Raw genomic sequence first — 23,726 nt, 5'->3', positions numbered from 1 at the left:
GTGTGTCATGAAAGGTTTACACTGATCATTGGAGTCTTAAGCATTTGTTCAAGCAAAAAGATTTGAATTTAAGGCAGCAAAGGTAGTTGGAGCTGTTGAAAGATTATGATATCACTATCTTGTATCATCTGGGTAAGGCGGATGTGGTGGCGGATGTCTTGAGTAGAAAAGTGGAGAGTATGGGGAGTTTGGAATATATTCTAACTGCGGAGAGGCCTTTGGATATGGATGTTCAGGCTTTGGACGATAGCTTTGTGAGGTTGGATATTTCTTAGCCTAGTAGAGTTCTTGTTTTATTGTTGCACAGTCATCCTTGTTTGAGTGCATTAAGGCTCGCCAGTATGATGATCCTCATTTTTTTATCCTTAAGGACACGGTGTTGCGAGGTGGTGCTAACGAGGTGGTCATTAGTGATAATGGTGTATTGTGACTTTAGGGTCGGATTTCCATTTCTAATATGGATGGTTTGTAGAAGTTGCTTCTTGAGGAGGCTCACAGTCCATGGTATTCTATTCATCTAGGTGCTACGAAGATGTATAGAGACTTAAAGAAGCTTTATTGGTGGCAGAGGATGAAGAAAGACATTGTTAGACATGTTTCGCGGTGTCTAAATTGTGAGCAGGTCAAGTATGAGCATCAAAAACTGGGTGGTTTGACAAATAGTGATATTGTGGTAGAAATGGGAACAGATTACTACAGACTTTGTGGTAGGATTACAATGGACCTTGAGGAAGTTTTGTGTTGCTTGGGCCATTGTGGACAGACTAACTAAGTCTCTGCATTTCATTCCGATAATGACTTCTTACACTTCAGGGGGAAGTTGGCTCAGATCTACATCAAAGAGATTGTCCATTTACATGTTGTGCATGTTTTTATCATCTAGGATCGGGGTACCCAATTCACATTGCACTTTTGGAGAGTTGTTCAGCGAGAAATGGACTCGTAGGTGGAGGTTAGAACCACATTTCACCCACAGAGGTATGTGTAGTCTGATAGGACCATTCATTTCCTTGAGGATATGTTGAAACCCTATGTTATTTATTTTGGAGACTATTCGGATCAGTTTCTACAATTTGTGAAGTTCTCTTACAACAAAAACCAGGTATCTAGATGGCTCTGTATGAGGCCTTATATGGGAGGGAGTGTCATTCTCAAGTTGGTCGGTTTGAGCCTGGTGAGGCTAGTTTCTTAGGTACATATTTGGTTCGTGATACTTTGAAAAGGTGAATTAAATTTAGGAGCGGCTTTGTACAACGTAGTCTGGGTTGAAGAGTTATACTGATAGGAAGGTTCATGGTGTGGCTTTTATCGATGGTGAAAAGGTTCTTCTTAGTGTTTCACCTATGAAGGGCGTGATGAGAGTTGGGAATAAGGACAAGTTGAGCCCTCGGTACATTGGCCCATTTGAGGTTTTAGAGAGAGTTGGTGAGGTGACTTACAAGATTGCTTTGCCACCTAGTTTGTGGGGAGTTCACCTGGTATTTCATGTTTCCATGCTTCGAAAGTATTATGAAAACCAGTCACATGTATTTGATTTTAGTTCAATGCAGTTAGAAGAGAATCTGACTTATGAGCAAGAGCAATGGCCATTCTAGATAGGCAGGTTCAAAAGTTGAGGTCGAAAGAGATTTCATTAGTGAAGATTCAATAGAGAGGTCAACCGGTCGAGGAAGAGACTTGGGAGACCGAACATAATATGCAGAGCAGGTATTCTCATCTTTTTAGCATTCCAGGTATGATTCTAAACCCGTTTGAGGAGGAATGCTTGTTTAAAAGAGAGGAATATAATGACTCGGTCGGTCATTTTATGTATTAGAGCCATGTCCCACTATTTGATATTTCCTCTATGTTTGTTTGACATTTATGACTTGCGAGAATGGTTGGTTTGGTTTTGGAAAGGTTTGAGAGTGAATTGGAATACTTAGTTCTATTTTTGGAAGCTTAAGTTGTAAGAGTTGACCAAAATTTGACTTTTGAGTAGACGAACTCGGATTGGTGATTTGATGGTTCTAGTAGGTTTGTATGGTGATTTTGGACTTTTGCATATGTTCATAATAGGATTTGGAGGTTCCTAGAAGGTTTTGGCTCTATTTGTCGAAAGTTGGCCATTTGAATAATTGGAGATTTTATAGGTTTGATCGATAGTTGACTTTGACTGTAACCTTGTTCAACTAGTGATAATCAATACACATGCGCATATAACCATCCTTCTTCCTTACAAACAAGACTGGAGTACCCCAAGGCGACACACTGGATCGAATGAAGCCCTTATTAAGCAACCTTGTAGTTGCTCCTTTAACTCATTTAACTCTGCTGAGGCCATACGATATGGGGAAATAGAAATGGGCTAAGTGCCCAGTAACAAATCAATGCCAAAATCGATATCTCTGTTTGGTGGCATGCCCGGAAGATCCGCTGGAAATACATCGGATAATCCCTCACTACCGGAACTGACTCAACAGTAGGAGTATCAACACTGATATCCCTCACGAAGGCTAGATAAGCATTACACCCTTTCTTAACCATCCGCTGAGCCTTTAGAGATGAGATAACCCTGCTAGGAACATAATTTAAAGTACCCTTCCACTTTATCCGTTGTAAACCTGACATAGCCAGCGTCACAGTATTGGCATGACAATCGAGAATAGCATGGTACGGCGACAACCAGTCCATACCCAAAGTAATATCAAAATCTCCCATACTGAGCAATATTAGATCGGCTCTGGTCTCAAAACTACCAAGAACAACTAAACACGATCGATACACACAGTCAACAATAATAGAATCTCTCATAGGTATGGACACATATACAGGAGAACACAAAGAATCACGGGATACACCCAAATATAGAGCAAAGTAAGATGACGCATAGGAATAAGTGGAGCCTGGATCAAATAAGACTGATGCATCTCTATGAAAAACTGGAACAATACCTGTGATGACTGAGTCGGATGCAACTGCCTCCATCCTAGCAAGACGAGCATAAAATCTTGTCTGGCCTCCCCCTCTAGGGCGACCTCTACCTGAACAACCTCTACCTCGAGCTTGTTGTGCAAGTGGAGTGGCAACTGGTGCGGTAACCTTGGCCTGAGGACCCCATGGAATACTGGAGCCTGAGTAGTCTGTGGAGGTGCACCCCTCCTGAGTTTGGGGCAATCCCTCACCATATGACGAGTGTCACCACACTCAAAATAAACTCTCGGAGGACGTGGTTACTGTGACTGGCTCGGGCCTGATCGACTGGATTGTCCATTGAAAGCACCCCGTGCAGGAGGTGCACTAGACAATGGTGGTGCATAATGGGAACATGAGGCCTATGAGCATCGGAATACCGCTGGAAGCTAGAAGTGTTGAATAAACAGGGTGGCTCACATAGCCCCTACCATGATGGGTTGCAACTGGGGCACAAGCACCACTGTATGTTCCAGAATCTCGAGGCCTCTTTGCCTCCCTCTCTTCTCTCTCCCGGGCCCACATACACTCCAATCTCCTAGCGATCTCCACTACCTGCTGGTATGCAATGTCCATCTCCAGGTCTCAGGCCATGCTAAATTTGATACCAAGGTTGAGCCCCTTGATAAATCGACAGACTCACTCTCTAACAGTAGCAATCAAGGCTAGTGCATGCTTGGACAAATCACTGAACCGGACTACATATTTCGATACGATCATAGCACCCTAACGCAAATTGCTCTAACTCTGCGCGTCATGCATTCTCGAGACTCTGGGGAAAAAACTCCCTCAAGAATATATCTGAGAACTGAACCCAAGTGAATGAAGCTGCCTTGGCCAGTTAACCAACTCATACACTCACCACCACTAATAAGACACTCCCTTAAGCTGGAACGTAGTGAAAGCAACCCTACTCGACTCCACAATACCCATAGTACAGAGGATACGGTGGCACTTCTCAATAAAACCCTAGACATCCTCTGAAGCCAAATCGCTGAAAGCAGGAGGGTGGTACTTCTTGTACCTCTCGAGCCTGAGTTGCTCCCCCTTAAAAGTTGTTGCCCTAACCTCGGGCTAAACTGGGGCATCCGGTTGTTGGTATCTTTATCACATTAGCCAAAACTTATTTACTGTATGACCTTTAGGACTTGGTCAACCTAGACCCGCTACTCTAGGGCACTGGAGGCGGGAGTCTAAGCTCCTCCCCCTGCTTGAGATGTGGCAGGAGCAAGTGGGATTAACCCTTCCTGAGCTAGAGTACCAAACATGCTCAAATATTGTGCGAGGACCTCCTGAAGTGTTGGGGAAGTAACAGGCATCTCGGGTGCCTGCTCTTCAACTGGAGCTACCGGTGGCTCCTCTATAGTAGCTCGTGCAGGTGTTCTGGTTGCACCACATGGACGCCATCGGCCTCTACCTAGCGTTGTCCTCTCACGGCTCTAGTAGGGGGAGTAGATATCTGGTCATCCAACCAGTTGTACGTGTCCTCACCATCTGTGAGAGAATAAAAAGATAGAAATTTAGAATCTCGAAGTCAAAATATTTGCACGATAAGGAATCAAAGAAGTGAAGCTTCTCCTAACAGTTCTATAGCCTCCCAAAGATAAGTACAAATGTCTCTGTATCGATCCGCGAGACTCTACTAAACCTGCTTGTGACTCGTAACACCTATGAACCTAGAGCTCTGATACCAACTCGTCATGACTCCAGTTTCCCTCTGTAGGATGTCGTGACGGCACCTAGTCTCTAAGACTAGGTAAGCCTAACAAATGTGAGGAAGTGATTGAAAGAATAATTTAAAAATCTCAAAACTCAACAACATATATAAAGAGAAGTTTCTACAACTCAGTGTGTATACAATAGACCAAAACCCAGCTTAATACAAGTCACAAGCTCTATGACAATACCAAAATCATACCTATACAATTGTGTCTAGTAAAGAAAGATAACTATAAAAAGAGATAGAAGGGGACTCCGAGGCTTGCAGACGCGGGCAGGTGTACCTTGAAGTCTCCAAATGTGAACTTAGCTCACTAGTGTCGGGACCGATAGGAAGTACCTAGATCTGCACAAAAAGATGTGCAGAAGTGTAGCATGAGTACAACACAACGATACCCAGTAAGTGCCAAGATTAACATCGGTAGAGTGGTGACGAGGTCAGGTTAAGGCCCTACTAGAAATAATAAGGAACAGGACGAAATATATAACAATATAATGATAATGATAATGACAATGGAAATGAAACAAATAAGGAGTTTACCAAAAGCTAACTATACATAATCAAGGCAGATAATACAACACGAAAGGAAACAAGAATTGACATGTTAAAGAAACAAAAAATCAAAGACAAGTACAGCAAATAGAGAAATATCAACAAGGGCCACTACCGAGGTACCACCTCGTAGTCCCAAATCACAAAAGTAACTCATAGTCTTTCCTTATATCACTGCGGGAGCCTTTACATTTAGTTTTGAAAATTATTTTTCCCGAAATAGCATCCTGTGTTTTAGCCCACCTTATCACACCACGTGGCTTCTAGTAGTTCCCCTACTAGCCACACGTATCAAGCCCACCTTATTTCACCGCATTCGTTTTAACCCCCAGAACTTATACCACCGCATACATATCAATATCAAAACGTATCACACATCATACCACAAGTGCCCAATATCACAACTTGACAAAGAAACCAAACAATAACAGAATTTCACAATAAGGAGCCGCCGGCTCAACCGCAATGTACACAAAGTCTCAACAATAACAACCGGAAGAATAACTCAATAGAATGATAATTCACAACTTATCACTTTTCCTCAATAGGAATCCCGACCTTTGCAATTCAATACTAATTTCAACAACAATATATTCCAAGAATATCAATTTCAAGTAAGGAATTCAATAGTTAAATAATGAATATAGAATAAAGGAAACAAGAACTTCAACTAAATATGTAGAGCAATTAGCAAATAAGAGATAAGACAATTAGACATCTGAAATTAGACTAAAAATGAGGACTATAACCTATTAAGGTAACTCAATTAAGGCATGGAAGGGATCTACATAGCTAAAACCAAAAACTTTCACATTTAGCCCGTGTACACACTCGTCACCTTTCGTACACGGCTTTCACATATCATAATTATCACAAACAATACCAATACAAATGGGTAATTCCCCCACACAAGGTTAGGCGAGTCACTTACCTTAAATCAAGCTAAAACAATCCAATAGTAGGCTTTTCCCTCGATTATCCAACTCCGAACGACTCGAATCTAGCCAAAATAATTTCATATATAAATATAACTATAGGAAGCTAATTCAAACAATGAAATTACGATCCTTGCAAAGAATTAAAAAGTCAACTAGGCCTGCGTCCCAAAATCCGACCAAATTATAAAATCCGAACTCCCATTCGATATCGAGTCCAACTATACAAGAATTACTCAAATACGACCTCAATTCGCCTTTCAAAACTCAAAAATTTAGTCTAAGAAGTTTCTACAATTTTTGTTCCAACTCAAACCACTAATTTAATGAAGAAATTAACAATAGATTATTGCCTCCCACCGAGCTCTCTAAGTCCAAAAACCTTCGAGAAATTGCCTCCCACTGAGCTCTCTAAGTCCAAAATGTGAAATATGATATAAATCCTCGATTTTGGAAATTTAATTCTGCTACCAATGGATTACTCTTCGCGAACGCGAAAAATGCCTCGCGTTCGCGAAGCACAATAATGTTATTGCCCAAATTAACACTATGCGAATGCGAAAGTCCACTCGTGAATGTGACACACTGCCTCCTGAAGCTACCGCTCGTGGTCCCCTACACGCGATCGCAATGAACAAAATGCGTGGACCTATAGCCCCCAAATTCTTCTACGCGAATGCGACCTTTTTCATGCGTTCGCGATTCACTGGAAACCAACCTTCCGTGATCGCAGACCCCTTCTCACGATCGCAAAGAGAAAATTTCCCCCAGTGCCAAACTACTCCTCACGATCGCGTTAATCCACTCGCGATCGCATATAAGGAAACCAGAAGTACCAGATTCAGCAATCATCCATGTTTCGAAATGCCCCGAACATGGTCCGAATTACGCCCGAAGCCCACAGGACCTCAACCAAACATATCAACAAGTCCTAAAATATCATACGAACACGGTCGAAGTGTTAAATCACATCAAATAATACTAAAATCATGAATCGCACATCTATTCAAACCTAAAGAATTATGAACTTCCAAATTTCAAAACCAATGTAGATTCATACTAAAACAACTCTAATTGACTCCAAATTTGGCACACAAGTCATAAATAACATTATGGACCTATTACAACTTTCGAAAATGGGATCCGACCCCGATATCAATAAATTCAACTCTCGGTCAAATTTTCCAAAATCTCCCAACTTTTCAACTTTCACCAATTCGCGCCGAAACGACCTACGGACCTCCAAATCAGTATTCGGACACGCTCCTAAGACCAAAATCACTATACGGGGCTATTGGAACCATCAAAAATCCATTCCGGAGTCATCTTCACAAAATTCAAACTACGGTCAACTCCTACAACTTAAACCTCCAACTTAGGGACTATATGTCCCTATTTCACTTCGGAACTCCCCCAAAACCAACACCAAACACCCTGACAAGTCACGTAATCACAATATAATATAGAGGAAGCATAAATTAGGGGATCGGGGCTAAAAATACTTAAAACGTACTGCCGGGTCGGTACATATTGATACGCATGCGGTGGTATAAGTGTGGGTATTAAAATACATGCGGTGAGATAAGGTGGGATTTATACTCATGTTGCTAGTAAGGGATTTACTTAAAGTCACGCAATGGGATAAGGAAGCTAAAGCGCTTGTAGCTATTTCAAAAAAAAAATGCAAAACTCACGCGGCGATATAAGGAAAATTGTGATTGTGACTTTTAAAATGTGAATATAAGGTGTGATACCTTGAATGTGATTCTTGTTGTGCATTTTATGTTGAAAAGACTTGTTGATTGGAACAATTATTATCTTTCCTTCATTCGTTTACTTGTATTTTACGATATTTGATCACATTTTGTTCTTACCATATGATCCATTTTTGTTGTCCTTTATTGCCTTAATATGTGTTGTTAGCCTTACATCATTGTATTGTTCTATTGTCATCATTTCTTTGTTTTCCGTTATTAGATTATATTAATATTCTGTTCAGGTTTCTATATCTAGTAGGTGTCATGACCTGGCCTCGTCACTACTCTACCGAGGTTATGCTTGATACTTGCTGGGTAACGTTATGGTATACTCATGCTACACTTCTACACATTTTTGTGCAGATCCATGTGCTTCTACTCGTGTTGGACGTTAGTGAGTTGACCCAGAGATTTTGAAAACTTCAAGGTACACCTGTTTGACGCTCACAGGCCTCGGAGATACCTTCTGTTATTGCTTTTACTACTATTTATTTTCGTATCAAACGGAGTTGTATTTAGAGATTACTAGTGTATTTTCTGTAGAGCTTATGACTCAGTTCCACCGGTTTTGGGGATTTTGTACCTATTGATCCGTTTTGGTTTTTTTGTGAAAATTATCAGTGTAATTTTATATCTTGTTCGTTAATTCTGTTAAATTCTCAATGATTGTTAGGCTTACCAGGTCTTAGAGACTAGGTGTCATCATGACATCATAAGATGGGAATTTGGGGTCGTGACACTTATACATTGGCAAAGTTGATAAATAATGTGCTTGCTTTTGTATATATAATATCAGGACGGGAAGAAATGTGTTTCTCTAAGTACTAGCTTTGGTTATTTGGCTACGCTCTTTCCTACTAGAATATTATCTGCAAATCAGGTTCCACTAGCATGTATAATGAAGTTAAGATTGTCACGAGAAGGTTTGTGTTTGTTGCCCAGGTAATAGCAAATGTGAAGAGAGAGTCCTTTCAAGGGAGGCCACCATTCAACCAACAGAGTAGGGGCGGTGATAGCTGTTCTAAGAAGGCAATAGTTGGTAACGCACGTGATGGATGCAAATGCAAACATTACAAAGGCAAGCACCGATGATATTTCCTCTTTGCTCATCAACAATTACAAAGAGATAGCTGGCAAGCTTTTTATCAATGACGATGGGCAGATTCTTGCTTGGTGTGAGGCATGCAGATTTTGGTTGGGGAAAACCAATTTGGGTGAGCTTGAAGGAAGAAGACATGATTGAGTTTTGAACAAGATCAGGACATTTTATCTTTACATTCTCTGAGTTGTAAAGCAAGATTCTCAAAGTTTAATTTGTTTGACAAGTACAGTATATCATAATACAATTCAGAAGATAATCTAAACCCTATGAACACTTCCCTTTGTTATGGTGATCATCAGCAAAGAATTAAACAAGTATATATAAAGTTCAAATTACACTTCTTCAGTTTCAAGTATCTGCTTTCAAAATTGCTCCTTCACTAACCTGCACAAGACCATCAGATGAATAATTTGTTTGACCTTATTATAATTACTAGTTTTCTGGAACCACATTGTACCTTGTTTTATCATTGTATCTTATCCAAGATACTTGAGTAAAACACCATCATTCCCCAGTACAAATCCCTGGTTGTCATTGATAAACCTGCATAACAATGTTTCCCAATATCATGAAGATAAGATTTTAAAATCACATGTACAGACAGCAGACCACAACTTTATCCTCAATTTTCATTATGCAGCCCAACTTAAGTTTTCATGTGGAATCTAATAACGAAATGAAGGCTGACTTTTAAAATAAAAGGTGTGGGTGGGACAACATGGAATTATCTATACCAGTTTAGTCGCACTTCATTATAGACAGCAAACTAAGTAGACCAGCTTAAAGACTGAAGGCTGGCATATATATGTGGGGTGGAAAGGAACAGAAATTTGGAGGATCCACCAGAAGAGGTGGAATTCAAACCACCAGAGGAAAGTAAACAATTCAAACATGAGAATTTAGCGGTTGATTGTGGAAGAAAAGGTCAGCTTGTAGAGCTTACTTCACCGAATAAAGATTCGCAGCAATATTATCAGCTGCTTTGTCACGAATCCATGTCTTGCCGCCATTTTTGGTCTTCAATAAAATCCCACTTCCACCAGCAGCCCATGCCTCATCCTGAGTACCAAACAAATTAATTAATACATGAACAGCAGAAAAATGATCTAGTACAAAATGTAGGAACTAATTAAGTCCCAATAGAGGAAGTGCAGCTCATCAAAGATCGTTTCTCTTGGTCTGTCCATATATTAAAATAAAATCAGGCAAGTCAATCAGAAATCATAATCTTACTTATTATAAAAGTAATTCTGAAATTACTACCTTTTCATTTAACGTAGTATCAGTTGGAATGGCGAATTATCCTTTGAATCTTATTTCTGTTGCAACAATAAACTAGCAGCCTAATAATTACATGCATTCCTTAAATTGCTAATTCAGCTCGTGTAAGTGAGCGAACTATAATGACTAAATAGCACCACAACCCTTCCACCCAACGAACAGGAGAAATTAATGAAACTGGCGATTCAAGATATCTTCAGGGAATGGTGCCTTTTGGGAGCATTTAAATTTCAGCAACATTAAGTGATTCATCATCAAGAATTCACCCCAAATTCACTCATGTAGTCTATTATGTTTGATTCAAGGCAACCATGCATATACCTGTGAGCGGTAGCCGACATCAAGAATGCCAAAACCACGGCTTTGTACAGAAACTTCTTCAAAGTCCTCCGATAACTGAAGATCAAGGACAATTTTGAGCTTCATTATATGCAAAAGAAGAAAAAGAAACCAGAGTAGCTACAGATAGCAAGAACTCATACTGTAGAACCAAGTAAAAGGACCATAACCTGTATAAGTAATAAAATGGTAAGTTTATGATCTGCCAAGACATAAGTGCGTGCACCAATTTTGGGTTTATCAAATAACCCAAGCAACACCACTCTATTCTCTGCCATTATGAGACTTTGTGCCCTTCATTCAATCCATTATGCTGCTTTAATGCATAGAAAACCAGTAGTTTTATATCTAGCCTCAGAAACCCCATCCAGTCAGTCAACCTCATGTCATGTGCTTAACTAGGATTCTTGACCAGTCTCCCAAATGCAGTTAACTGAATTTTATTTTTATTTTTTTTGTAGGTAGAGTTCTTTTAATAAAAAAGATATTACACGTCCAGGAGTACTGTTCCTAGCAACTTAGCTCGATAGATACCATGACCAGTTTGTTAGATGTGGAATGGAATATCTTGCTCTTCTACCCATAGAGGACCTCTATACAGATTTGACATGTTACATTTATGTTGACCTGAGAATACCTTCAAGTACTTTGCTCAAATAGAAGAGAAAATTGCAATGGAGGATCATTCATTCTAGAGTAAGATAATGGGCTCTTTTATTAACTGCAGGAGATGGACATTTGTTTCGTATAGAAATTAAAACCAGAGTTAAAATAAGACATTTAGGTAATATACAAGGTTTGATATCAAAGTAAACATAGGAGAAATTGGAAGATCTTAAAAATTGGCTCCTTTTACAGAAATTGGACACAGCATCTTCTGAAAAGATTCTAAGGAATTTGATTGCTTCAACCGAGATACCAAGGGAATTGAGTGCACAAATAGGACATGCTACACTTCATCCTATCCGAACAAGATAGAGTTATTTCATGCTAGGATCTTAATTTACTAACCCCTGTGCCCTTGCTGAGGTATAGCCCTCCACCACGCACGAGTAGCCAAAGACCACCATCAGCCCTCCAGCCCATGTTTTGGATTCTTCTAGCCACAGCTCTGTTATGCGGTTGCCAGTACGCCTGCAATGTAGTATATATACAACTAATTATATGTATAAAAATATACGATCTCTTTGGACATGAATAATCTTTCTTTTTTTTATAAAAGAAAAAAGCAAGAAATTTCAGCGCAACAATTGATGCTACATAAGGCAAATTAGCTTGTTAATTCACAAAAACATGAAAACAATACATGTCAAAGAAACCGTACCTGCCCTGGCTCCCAGGTCAAATAGAAGTTACCACGGCTTGAAACAGCTACATAACGTCCATCAGGAGAGCGGTTAACAGTACTGAAAGTGCCTGTATAGTAACTGGCACCACTAATGCCACTAGAAACTGTTCTGCAATTTTAATAAGGATGTCTGTCATTTCACTTTATAAAGAAGAAACAAAAATAAGCTTCACAAGTAAGTTAATCATAAACCCTGGCCTTAACTATTTTTTGCCGTCACATATGACCTAAGCCAGCATCTAAATTGATTAGGTGCTAAATCCAACAGCATAACACTTTTTCTCGAAAGATAGGGATTAGCTCGTCAAAGACTATTTGGCTAGCATCATCTTGTTTAGTGAAGTATCAGCAGTTAAAGCACCACCAGTAAACTATCAGTAGTTAAGCTATTTTACAGAAAAGTAGAAAGCAAAACATGAGAGTAGAGAACATTCAAGAGTGACCCAGATAATAGGTTATACCAAGTACACATTACCTAAACAAAGAGTGAAAAACCAGCCTTTTTATTTACTAAGTTATTGGTTTTTCTTTTTCTTTTCATTAATTAACCTCAAACTGAAATACATCTGTTCGTTGAGTTTGTCTCATTTTATTGTAGAAGTAGCACATCAACCTCAAATCAAGATTTTACACTCCAGCCTGATGCGTCACAGCTAACCAGAAAAACATGTCTACATAAAGCATTTCACAATTATGGAGTTCACCTTCTCAAAGATTACCTATTAAGGGTAGCGGACACAGTTTCTTGTATAGCAGCCTTCCAGTTGTATCCCTTGTTCGATGTAACATATATTGCACCTTCATCAGTTACCATTTCTGCACTTTTTTCTCCAGTTGCCTTGATATAAACCTGTATATCAAGATGATTTCTTTCCTTAAGATTAGTAGCAAGAACAAACAGAAGAAAGATAGTCAGATTCTGTGCCTTGAGATATAAGTTGAGTCAAAGTTCCATTATTGAAACAAAGGTATAGAGGAACAAGAATTAGTTACCAGAAAAGAAAGGTACAGAGGAGCAAGAATGCTGCACAATCAACATAAGACCAATACACATTAATAAATTCTCTTTCTTTAAGCTCAATGTCAAATAAACATAAATAGAAAGCAGAGATCCCACCAAAATCACTACTTATCATAGTTGCTATCTTACTTAATGGCTTATATTTCAGATCCTAAAAAGCAAGCTATTATTGAGAGTTGCAGCTCGCAATGCGCTTCTTAGGCTTGTATTTCCCCATTATTTCATCAATTGTTGGAACACGACATTGATTGTCTGATCGCTTAATATCCCCATAAACAGCCATCTCAATCTGGTCAAGGTCTTCATCACTGAAGTTGATGTCACAAGAATATCCTTTCAACTGTGTTGTGCTAATAGCAACCTTGTCTGCTTTAGATCTATTCACCCTTGTTTGAAGAATTTGACAGTTCTCTGCCACAGAATCACCACCTTTAGAGAAGGGAACGATGTGATCATACTCAAAGCAAAGGCAACCTAGGCATCTGTGGAATCGCTTGCCAACAATGTTGCCAGCTACATCTTTTCTCCACCTCTCAGGATCTCGACCTGGAACCTTCTCGGCTGTGTCCCAGCATTTCTTTCTGGCCTCCAAGTCAAAAAATCAAGGCCTCCCTTCCTTGTTGTCACTGGTAACACCACCATTATTAACGGTGAGCTGATACAAAAGCAAAGGTTATCTCTTTCTTGCTTCTTAACTTCCATTTTCCCAGCCCCATGGGAGGGAGTTGAGAGGAGAAATGATGGTTCTCTAGTCTGATGGACAGCAGGAATGTTAAACAAGATTCTGTATTTTCCTTTGTTAATTCAATTTTGCCCCCTTGTTGTGTATTTCGAGAAATGCTTTACTAAACAGACAGATTAAGAGATCCGTGAAGAGGGTATTTACGTTAGTAAACAAGAATGTCTTCTGTGGCATGCTCCGATTTGAAGGTAGGAGTAAAGAAAGGTACTATTCTAGTTTCTGGAAATTTACTCAGAAACACTTATAAGACAAACTATAGAAAGTGAAAAGTTACATCAACACCTGCACCTTTTTGGCGCAGCATGTTTCAGGTAACAGTGACCTCGGAACAAAGCATCATTCCTCAGTTTCAGTACGTCTTTCAAGTAAATAGTACAAAATGCGCCTCGAGCTCTTACCGAACAGAGTTTCAGACAACAGTTCACACTTATAAAGCAAAGTGACAATATTCTGCCACAGTTGAAGTGCTAGCAAGGAGTTCTTAAGCAACACACAAAGGAAGGGGGTGGAGGACGGAGAGAGAGGGAGGGAGACAGATAAAAACTTATATAAAATTAAAGAACAGATAGTTCAGATGAATGTATGTCGTCCTTAATTTTGTCTTATAATTCATTTGACTAAGAGTAAACGTTAAACTTGATAAGCTAGGATGCAATCAGATGCCAAAGCGGCAGATAGAAAGGGCATTTTTAACCCATAGAAACAACTTGCTAGGCTCTATTATGTGCCAATGCTTCAGCACAGACTAAGATGATACATTTGAACTCTAAACTGATATATAGGGGCACTCACACCAGAGCAGAGTGTACTGAGAATAAGGTCCTGCAAACATTCTGACGGAAGTCATGCCAACAGTATAAGGCACCACTCCACAGCTGTGTCCTGCTAGTCAGAGTTGTCTTAATTCTAAGAATTTGATCATTTTTTTATTCTCTTGACTTTTTACTTTTTGCAACCTGCTTGCATCATTAAATTAAGTTTACATCCAGCAACATTGTTATTTCTCGACTAGACATATATAAGTCACTACATGAAAGATAACCAGTGATTGTCAACAACTCCAAATGGCTAGTAATTTTCATATCGCTCTCACAAATATTACTTACTCTTCGTGCTTCATATGGAAGAATGTGGATGAAAAATATGGTCATTGGACAATTTTCTCCCGAATTATTTTTGACAAAGAGTTTAGGCAAAACAAAAATATCTAGATAGTTTTTTGTGAAATTTCGTGAGTGTCCGCAAGAAGTTTGATCAAAAAGTTGCGCCTCAAGGAAGTTCTCAACCAAGTTGGTACGAGAGAAATTTTTGAGGAAAACTTAAAACTAAGACCAAACCATATTTAATCGAAAAACTTTCCACAAACATCAAAATATTTACATCGAAGCACTAAACCATATGTATACAGTGACCCCATTCAAAATAAAATTTTCTTTTCAGGTTTTGAAATACGAAAGTATCAAATTTACCCATAAAGTATAATGTGTTGTCGGAGATGAGCTCAATTTTCAGAACAAGTGCGAAGAGGAATTGAAGAATATAATGCTTACCATGTCACCAGGAAGTTGAGAACTCAAAGGTATCCGCTGCCAGGTTTCACCAGCATCGGAAGTATATAACAAGATTGCTGGTTTTCCAATAATCCACCCTTCCTTGCCTTTGAAGCTGATAGAATTAAACCTATAATTGAAATCTTCCTCTTCGGCAGAAGCTATAGATCTTGATGCCCAAGTAGTTCCTCCATCCTTCGTTTCCAAAATAGTTTGCCTGGTCCCCAGTAGAAAACCTGCCAAAGCATAATTTTCCACAATTGTTCCACTAATAAACACAAATCTTTAACTCAATGCACAAAACACACGGCATTGAAGTAAACAATTATCACAAAGGACGATATCCCATCATTGTTCAACTAAACTAAGAAAAAAAATTCTTAAACATAAGGCACAACACCACGAGGCTGTGCATGATGGTATCTCATCACTGTTAAATGAAATTAAGTACAAACCTTAAACTCAACGCGCACTGCCATGAGGCTATCAACGATGCATAGATGATTTGCCATCACTGTTTGACTAAAGTTAGTACAATTCTCAAAAATAATGCATTAGATCCTAAGGTTTTTGAGTATTCTTATATCTTCAAAAAGAATGATTAGAACTTCCCACCATCAATTAGCTAAATTAAGCACAATTCTTTAACTTACAGCCACCACATTCTAGGGATTTGAGCATACTTAGGTCAAATTTAATGTAATTTTTAAAGAAGATCTCTTATCCATTCGTTGTTCTTAATTTGAGAGCTACTGTCAGACATCTACATATTGTTTCCTCTGATACCAATTTGTTGGGCTAAGCTGGTCCAAGCCTCATTTCTTAGCAACCTATTTGTACACCCAACTAAACATTTGAAGAAAAAATGCTTGCAAGTTAAAACATTTTGCAGTTTCCTCCATACCAAACACACTCTATTCAATTACGCAAAAATCCATAAACTCAATGCAGCATTGAGAGCAGCTACGGAAGAGAATGAATAACACAAACCGTGAGTGGGGTCATCGGGAACGAAGGCAATGTCGAGAAGGACGACACCAGGGTCAATAGGAAGATAAACTCTTTCCCATTCAGAGAGAGGCACCTCGTCAGCTTTAGCAGGGAGAGGTGAGATTCCGGCTCCGAGCAATGGCGGTAGTACAATGGCAGCAGCAGTCTCAGCGATTAACTGCCTGCGGTTAATACTAGCTGATGCTCTTGGTACCAACCGAGGAAGCTGATGAGGCGAAGCAGAAGCAGAAGAAATGGTGTTATAAGTAGGTTTGAGAGGAGTGAAAATGGAGTTCCAGCAAGAACATGCCATTGTTTTTGTTATGTTTGGTGCTCTCGCTCTTATCCGAATGGAATGAACGAATGAAAGAAAGAGAGATGCTGTTGCTGTTGCTTTTTCCAAACAGCTTCGCGGGAGGTTTGAAGCATACGTATCCCCTAAACATTACGAGTGGCCATGAATTCGTTATCTAAGGGCCTAGCTTCTCCTCAGCAGCCTGGAATATTCTTCTTCTATAAACAAATAATTTTATAAATACATAACGAAACTATAGCGGATTTAGCTCAGTTGGTAGAACTCAAGCTTAGCATGCGAGTGAGGTGCACGGTTCAAAACCCCGCATCTCCCCTATTCCTTCTTTGATTTTACCTTTGCTTGCATGGCACAAATCCCGAAGTTAAAAAAGCACGGTCTAGCCAGTTTTTGGACTGGTCATTGAAAAATAATCACTATTTTGCTGCAACAGATATTATACTGGAGTATTTTTCCGTATTTAGAACAGTGTTTTCGTTCACATTTATCTTTACATGAAAAGTAACTAAATTTCGATTACTTTTGAAAACGTGGTTATTTTTGAATGACCACTTGTAAATTTGGCTATTTTTGAACTCGTTCCCAAATCCGAATTATCAAGGCCCCAGAGAAGAAAATACAGAATATTTGTGTTTTATATATTTTAAGCACATAAAATCTTTATTTCTTTGCACAATTTTTAGTCCAGTCGTTTGTCCTTCTCTTACTTTTGATTCCAAAAAGTATTCAACAAGCTCTCAACTTACTTTTAATTTGCTCGTTTGTTTCTAAAGAAGAACCAAAAAATATTCCACGACCCGCAAGAGATTACGATGAAATGGATAAGATTCCTCGCACCTTCTCTTACTTTGGATTCCAAAAAGTATTCAACAAGCTCTAGAGTTACTTTTAATTTTGTTTGTGAAGAAGAACCAAAAATATTCCACGACCCGCAACAAATTGCTATGGAATGGATAAGAGTCATCCACCATTAATCAAAGATCTCGGATTTTGAGTTTTGCGAATGGAATAATTCTAGTAGGGTGTTTACCTTCAAAAGCGGATAACAATTAAATTTATACGTGGTTTTAAGGATACGTGATATAAATTGATACAAATTAAGAAAATAGATTAATATTGAAATTAATGATAAGAAAATAAATGCAAACCATACAAATAGAATAGCCTTAGACTTTGAGTTTGATCACCCTCGAGCCAAGAAATGCCTCAACTGATGTTAGAACAGAATAACAAGATGATGAGAACTAGAAATAACAGTGTATTGCTTTTTGGTGTGTTTTACAAATGTATCAAACCCCCTTTTATATAGTAGGGGTGTCCTACTCTTGATACAATTCTATACAAAGTAAAAAAATCTCATGATTTGCTAATTAATTGGTCACTCCTTGATACGTACCGAGTTTTTCGCCGTGATCTCCAACCGATAGCGGCTATTTCGGCCTTCCGTTATTTGGCTCGATAAATTTCCCTCGATCTTGTTCGGTTTTGATCTTGTTTGGTCCCGGGGTCAAGAGCTCGATGATCTAATTTTGTGCCTTGGTTCGTTATAACCCAGGCTCGATCTTTGGCCTGCCATGTTTTAGCCTCGATTGGTCACACAATAGGCGAACCTGGTTTCGACCGTATACAAATAGTCCCCTCGTTTTTCGGAGAGAAGATGACGAGAAACCGTATAAATTTTTGAGCCTTGCTCCGATAGATCATGACGTAAGCGATAAAAAGTAACTGAACTGTCCCATCGGTCCAGTCCCCAAGGCATTAAATGCGCCAGTTGCTGGTCGGCCACTACGGATTTTGAATCGGCGTTTGCAAACTATAAATACTTCATCCTTCCATCCATTAGAACTTTTACATTGTTCTTGTGTTTTTAAGAAAAATTTCATTTCCTTCTTCCTCTAGTTTTCTGGTTCAAGTTTAAAAACCTCTTCCTTTATAGTATTATGAAAATTTTCATAAACTATCTGCCAATTTTGCCCCCTCTTTCATCAATACCATCTATTTACCATTACTCAGAAGCGATGGCAAAGGCATCTAAATCTGTTCCTCAAAAGGAGACTCCCTCTTCCTTGTGATCGTCTGAAAGAGGAAAGGCTCCATCTACTGTTGTCGAGGAAAAGACATCGAATCCCTCCTCAACTTCGTTCATTCCTACGGGGTGCCCAACTGGGGCCGATTCCAAAATCGAGAAAACCCCTTCCATACTGAGTCGATGCGAGCCGGTCTCGAGGTATATATGCTCTATCACCAACGATCTCCTCCCCAAAGTTAAGGAAGATTGCAGCTGGGCCGGTAAACACGTGGTGGTGCCCATGCTCGAGGAATCAATTACTACCTGTGTGGAGGGTTTTCTAAATATTTACACTTATCCCTTCACGTTGAGCCTTCTAGACCCAGTTATCATAGCCTTTTGCAAAAGGTATGAAGTGACGCTCGGGCAAATTCATCCTTCATTTTGGAGGATTGTTATTCTGCTTCGTTATTTTGTGAGCAAGCTCGATAAGTGCCCCTTCACCATCGATCATCTTATGCATCTGTACAGTCCCCGACTTTATCGAGGGGGATTGATAAAGCTTTCCCGTCGGGCTACCAAGGCCTCAGTCTCAAGCATAGATGAAGATCGAGACCGAGGCTGGTTGGGTCGGTTCATTCGAGTGAAGACCTCGGATCTAATCCCGGCCGAAGAAATGTCATTTCCCGAGAAATGGAACATGAAACGTAAGTATGACTTCACTTTTAAGATTTTGCTCATTGCCTTTCCTTTTCCTCTCACCTAATCAATGTTTTGTGGTGCAGCTGTTGCTCGGATGCCGGATGCTGTTCCTCGACTCAGGGAGTGGGTCAAGGGTATCGTTTTGCAAAATCCCTACTTCGAGTGCACATGGCGCGAACTTCCAAAGGGTCGGTGGGAGGCACGTTCTCACGGTAAGATTCTTTTTTAGAACTGACATCACTTGGGTTTCTTTCAAAGCTTACTCATCTCTTTTTCTTTATAGGCCCAGGGAAGGGTGTTGCGATGAGGCCCCCATCCGTAGATGAAATCGTCCTCCCTCAATCTCCTGCTCCGAAGTAGGATAAAGAGAAGAAGAGAAAAGGTGCTCTGAGTTTCCCGAACTCGGAGAAGCAAAAACCGAAAAAGAGGCAGGCGCACAAACCTAAGGAAAGTACCGACGCCCTCCCATTGGATTCAATCCACCAACTGAGGGATGAGTCTGAAGAAGAAGAAGAAGAAGACAATTCCAAGCTAGTGGCTCGGGTGCGAACCTGCACTGCCTTCCTCAAGCCGGGGAGGATGTTGAGAAGGTATTGGCCGAGATCTCCGAACCAAAATGGGGTGAGGCTACTTTGCCCCAAGCTACGGGAGTCAAGAGGGAGACAGGGGCCGACACTTCTCAAGCAGAGGAAAGTGCCCCAAAAGATGTGCTTGGAATGATTGACCTTATTGGGTCTCTTCTATTCTTCGATTCCATGATCAACGAGGCTGGTATGCTAGAAGGTCGTTCTCACGAGGGGCCTCAGGGAGCGACAGACATCAACAACTTTTTGTATAGGTTAGAATATACCTCCTCAGAGGACATCACTGGGTTTGGTGACTTGCCGGTGCCAAAGAAGGTACCATCATTGGGAGGTAGTAGGCCTTCTTCGAGCCTAAAGTTAGTGGATCGATTCCCAGCCCCGGGTGTTGATCCAAACGAAAAGCGGTCAATAGTTTTCTCTATCTCGGAGGATGCCCGGGTTTCCTCTACCCTCGTGGATTCGGTGCTTGGTGACCGAAAAGGACCATGCCATGATGGATGAGGTGGAAGCGCCTTACATATTCAATGAAGCTCAACAAGCGTTGAATCGGGTAAATTTGAGTGTCTCTTTATTATGTATTTTAAATTTGAAGTTACAATAATCCTAACACCTTTATTTATGCTTGTAGGCCTCGGTACTTCACCATGAAACTTTCCTCTGATATCGGGAGGAGTTAACCCAACACGAGGCCGACGTTCGGGAGCTTACTGAGAAGAGGGACACTTATAAGCTTCTCAGTGAGAAACTTCAGGTTGAGTTAGAAGCGGCTCGGAAGGAGCATGCCGAGTGGGTAGAGCAGGTAAATTGAGTTATTGAAGATAGTGACGACGAATTGGACACAATGGCTAACGATCCGAACCTACAGGTCCAAAAGAGGCTTGAGCAGATCAGGCATCTCCAGGCGCAGGTGGACACGATAAAAGCTGAGGCTGATGAGTTCAAGAAAAATATGGACCTCTTAGCCTCGAAAAAGGAAGCTATCCAAGCACAACCGCTGTTGGCCTAGGCCCAGCTCCGAGCTATAGAGGAAAAGACCTCCAACCAGGCCAAAACAATCGAAGAGATCCGGTCTCAGCTGAGCTCGGCGGTTTCTAGCCAAGAAAATTTGGCCAAGGAACTTGAGGCAGCAAGGTTAGAGTTGCCGTGTTCAGGGCCGAAGCTGATGAGAAGGTGGCCCAGCATAAGGCTGATGCTAAGGCAGCTCAGGTCCAAGCGAGAAACTTGATGGAACACATAAGATGGCAATCTCGAAGGGAGGCCTTTGAAGGAGTTCAAGCTCAGGGCTTCGATCTGTTGGCTGAGATCGAGAATGCCAAGGTGTCCGAGGCCAAGGCCAGGAAGCTGGTTTATCCCGAAGAGGAGGACTCTGAGGGATCCGAAGACTTGGATAGGACCAAAATCATAGAAGGCCCTAAAGGCGGCGACGCAGCTCCCAATATAGATTAGGCCACTTAGGCTCTTTTTAGTTGTTTTGTCTTTTGCCGTTTTGGCTATTGTAAATTTTTTTATCAGGGCTATTTGGCCCTTGTAAAAAGAATTTTTAGTAAATATATACAAGGGTTTCTTTCCCTTTCAGCTTTTGAATTTTTTCCTTTGCTTTTTTATTTATATTCACAAAGATCAAAAATGCCTTAGCACGAAATAATCATTATGTTCGAAAGTTCAAACAAATCTCGCCTTTACTTTAATTTGTTTTAAGGCATTTTGGGGGTTTGGTATTACCTAAAATTTACCCTAAAGTAACTAGTTGAGGTTATAGTTTGCCAGGGGTAGCCTTTAGAACCGGTTACGACAATTTTCTATTTGAAGGCCTTGTTTTTATTACGGGTCTCGGATGTCTCTGAGTTATGTTAATATGGTCGTAGCCTTTTAGTTCGAGTGTTGCCTAGTGGACTTGCTTTCCCGAATTATCCAGGCTAGCCTAAGATAACAGTCCCCGAGTGGGATAGCTGTGGCCTTTAAAATTCGGGTGCTGCCTAATAGGTGTTATGCCCTCCGATGTTTAATAACTCGATATGTTCGAGTTTGTTTTCGGATGGTAGTCCCCGAGTGGGAGAATGATTAATCTCAGGTTAAAGCGGACTTTGAAGTCGTTACATTTAGGGGGTCAAAAGTAAGGGATTCCTTTAAGAAATGTAAACAAGATGATTGCAACTAAGCTACTTCTCATTATTCTTGTGCAAAACAGTTATACATGCGTACATGCTTTATGCTAGGGCTCGAGCAATCTATGTGGGCACGGTTCGTTTAATAGTTTGGCCCTTACAATAAATCCGAGTAATCGAGACCCTTCCATTATGAAGTAATTTCCTTGCTAAAGTCGATATCCGAGGGTAATTCCCCCCAGTATTCGAGGTTGATTATAGAGGAACTTTGGATACTATTAAGGCGATCTTCGACGCCGATTCGTGATCGGTATTTAGTTATAAGTTATCATAATCCACTATTGCCTTGTTAAAAACCTTGCCGAAAAACCCATTTGGGACAAAACCGGTCTAAGGAAAAAATAGTGCAACGCGTGCTTTCAGACCTAAAAACTTCGTGCTGCTTCTTGATCACCAGCTAGTGTTAGTCCAAAATAAAAGAAAATGAATGAGGCCATGCCTTAACAGTAATATCATTTTAGGTGATTTACATCCAATTACTCAGTAGTTGTTCTCCGTTCATCATTCCGAGCTTATAGGATCCTTTCCCGGTGACCTCGAGAATCTGGTACGGTCCTTCTCAGTTTGGACCCAACTTCCCTTTATTCGGATTTCGGGTGTTTAATATGACATTCCTTGGTACTAAGTCCCCGTATTGAAGTATCGAAGGTTGGCAATTTGATTGTAACACCTCTCGATCCATTGTTTTTGGGCAGCCAATCGAACAAGGGAGGCTTCACGCCTTTTATCCAATAGCTCCAGGCTCGTATTCATGGCCTCGTCATTTGATTTTTTTGTTGCATATCAGAATCTGATACTCGGCTCTCCGACTTCGATCGGTATTAGAGCTTTGGTGCCATAAACTAATAAGAACGGAGTTGCCCTGGTATTGGACTTCGAAGTCGTGCGATATGCCCAAAGGACTTCGGGCAGGATCTCCTTCTATTTTCCTTTAGCGTCGGTTAACCTTTTCTTAAGGTTTTGGATTTTGGTTTTGTTGGCCGATTCGGCTTGTCCATTCCTATTAAGGTGATAAGGTGTTGATAATATTCTTTTGATCTTATGATCTTCGAGAAACATGGTCATCTTATTGCCGAAAAATTATTTCCCATTGTCACATACAATTTTAGATGGCATCTCGAACCGATATATGATGTAATGCCAAATGAAGTCGGTGACTTCCTTCTCTCTGACCTTCTCATACGCCTGTGCTTCAACCCACTTAGAAAAATAGTCAGTCATAAATAAGATAAATTGAGCCTTACCCGTACCCATGGAAGAGGGCCGACGATAGCCATTCCCTACTTCATGAATGGCCATGGTGACAAGATTGAATGCAGCAGTTCCCCGGGTTGGTGAATCATCGGAGCATATCTTTGGTATTTGTCACATTTTCGTATGAACTCCTTCGCATCTTTTTCCATATCGATCCAGTAATAGCCGACTCTGATTACCTTTCGAACCAATGATTCAGTGCCTGAATGGTTTCCACAGGTGCCCACATGGGCTTCCCTCATAACGTTATAGATATCTCCCGGTCCCAGACATATTGCTAGCGGACCATCGAACATTCCTCTGAACAAGATCGGTGTGTCCTTCTTCCACTATCGATCTCAAGAGTTATACAACTGCCCTCGAGTTGAGCTCGTCATTCTCGACCAATGAGCCTAAGTTTGCAAGTGCATC

The 23,726-nt window shown here is 40.4% G+C and overlaps 2 protein-coding genes and 1 long non-coding RNA gene across 3 annotated transcripts; all 3 read right to left on the bottom strand.

Moving 5' to 3' along the window:
* Window positions 1-2,304: 2,304 nt before the first annotated feature.
* LOC138889720 (uncharacterized) lies at window positions 2,305-2,967 on the bottom strand. The gene has a single exon (XM_070173056.1). The coding sequence runs from the start codon at window positions 2,965-2,967 to the stop codon at window positions 2,305-2,307; it is 663 nt and encodes a 220-aa protein (XP_070029157.1).
* Window positions 2,968-9,155: 6,188 nt separating this feature from the next.
* On the bottom strand, window positions 9,156-16,769 carry LOC104218441 (photosystem II stability/assembly factor HCF136, chloroplastic). Its single transcript, XM_009768937.2, has 9 exons — window positions 16,290-16,769; window positions 15,300-15,535; window positions 12,706-12,836; window positions 11,963-12,095; window positions 11,650-11,772; window positions 10,621-10,695; window positions 9,962-10,077; window positions 9,476-9,561; window positions 9,156-9,402 (listed from the first exon to the last, which is right to left on the bottom strand). Exons 1-8 carry the CDS (start codon window positions 16,600-16,602, stop codon window positions 9,495-9,497), a joined length of 1,194 nt encoding a protein of 397 aa, XP_009767239.1. The 5' UTR covers window positions 16,603-16,769; the 3' UTR covers window positions 9,156-9,402; window positions 9,476-9,494.
* Window positions 12,958-13,215, bottom strand: LOC138889149 (uncharacterized). Its single transcript, XR_011406788.1, has 2 exons — window positions 13,137-13,215; window positions 12,958-13,010 (listed from the first exon to the last, which is right to left on the bottom strand). It is a non-coding gene; the product is annotated as an uncharacterized lncRNA (long non-coding RNA).
* Window positions 16,770-23,726: the final 6,957 nt, after the last annotated feature.

Source organism: Nicotiana sylvestris, chromosome 4 (assembly GCF_000393655.2).
Source record: "Nicotiana sylvestris chromosome 4, ASM39365v2, whole genome shotgun sequence".
NCBI lineage: Eukaryota > Viridiplantae > Streptophyta > Magnoliopsida > Solanales > Solanaceae > Nicotiana > Nicotiana sylvestris.
Note: the sequence above shows the minus strand (reverse complement) of the source record. Positions and strands in the feature narration are given on the sequence as shown.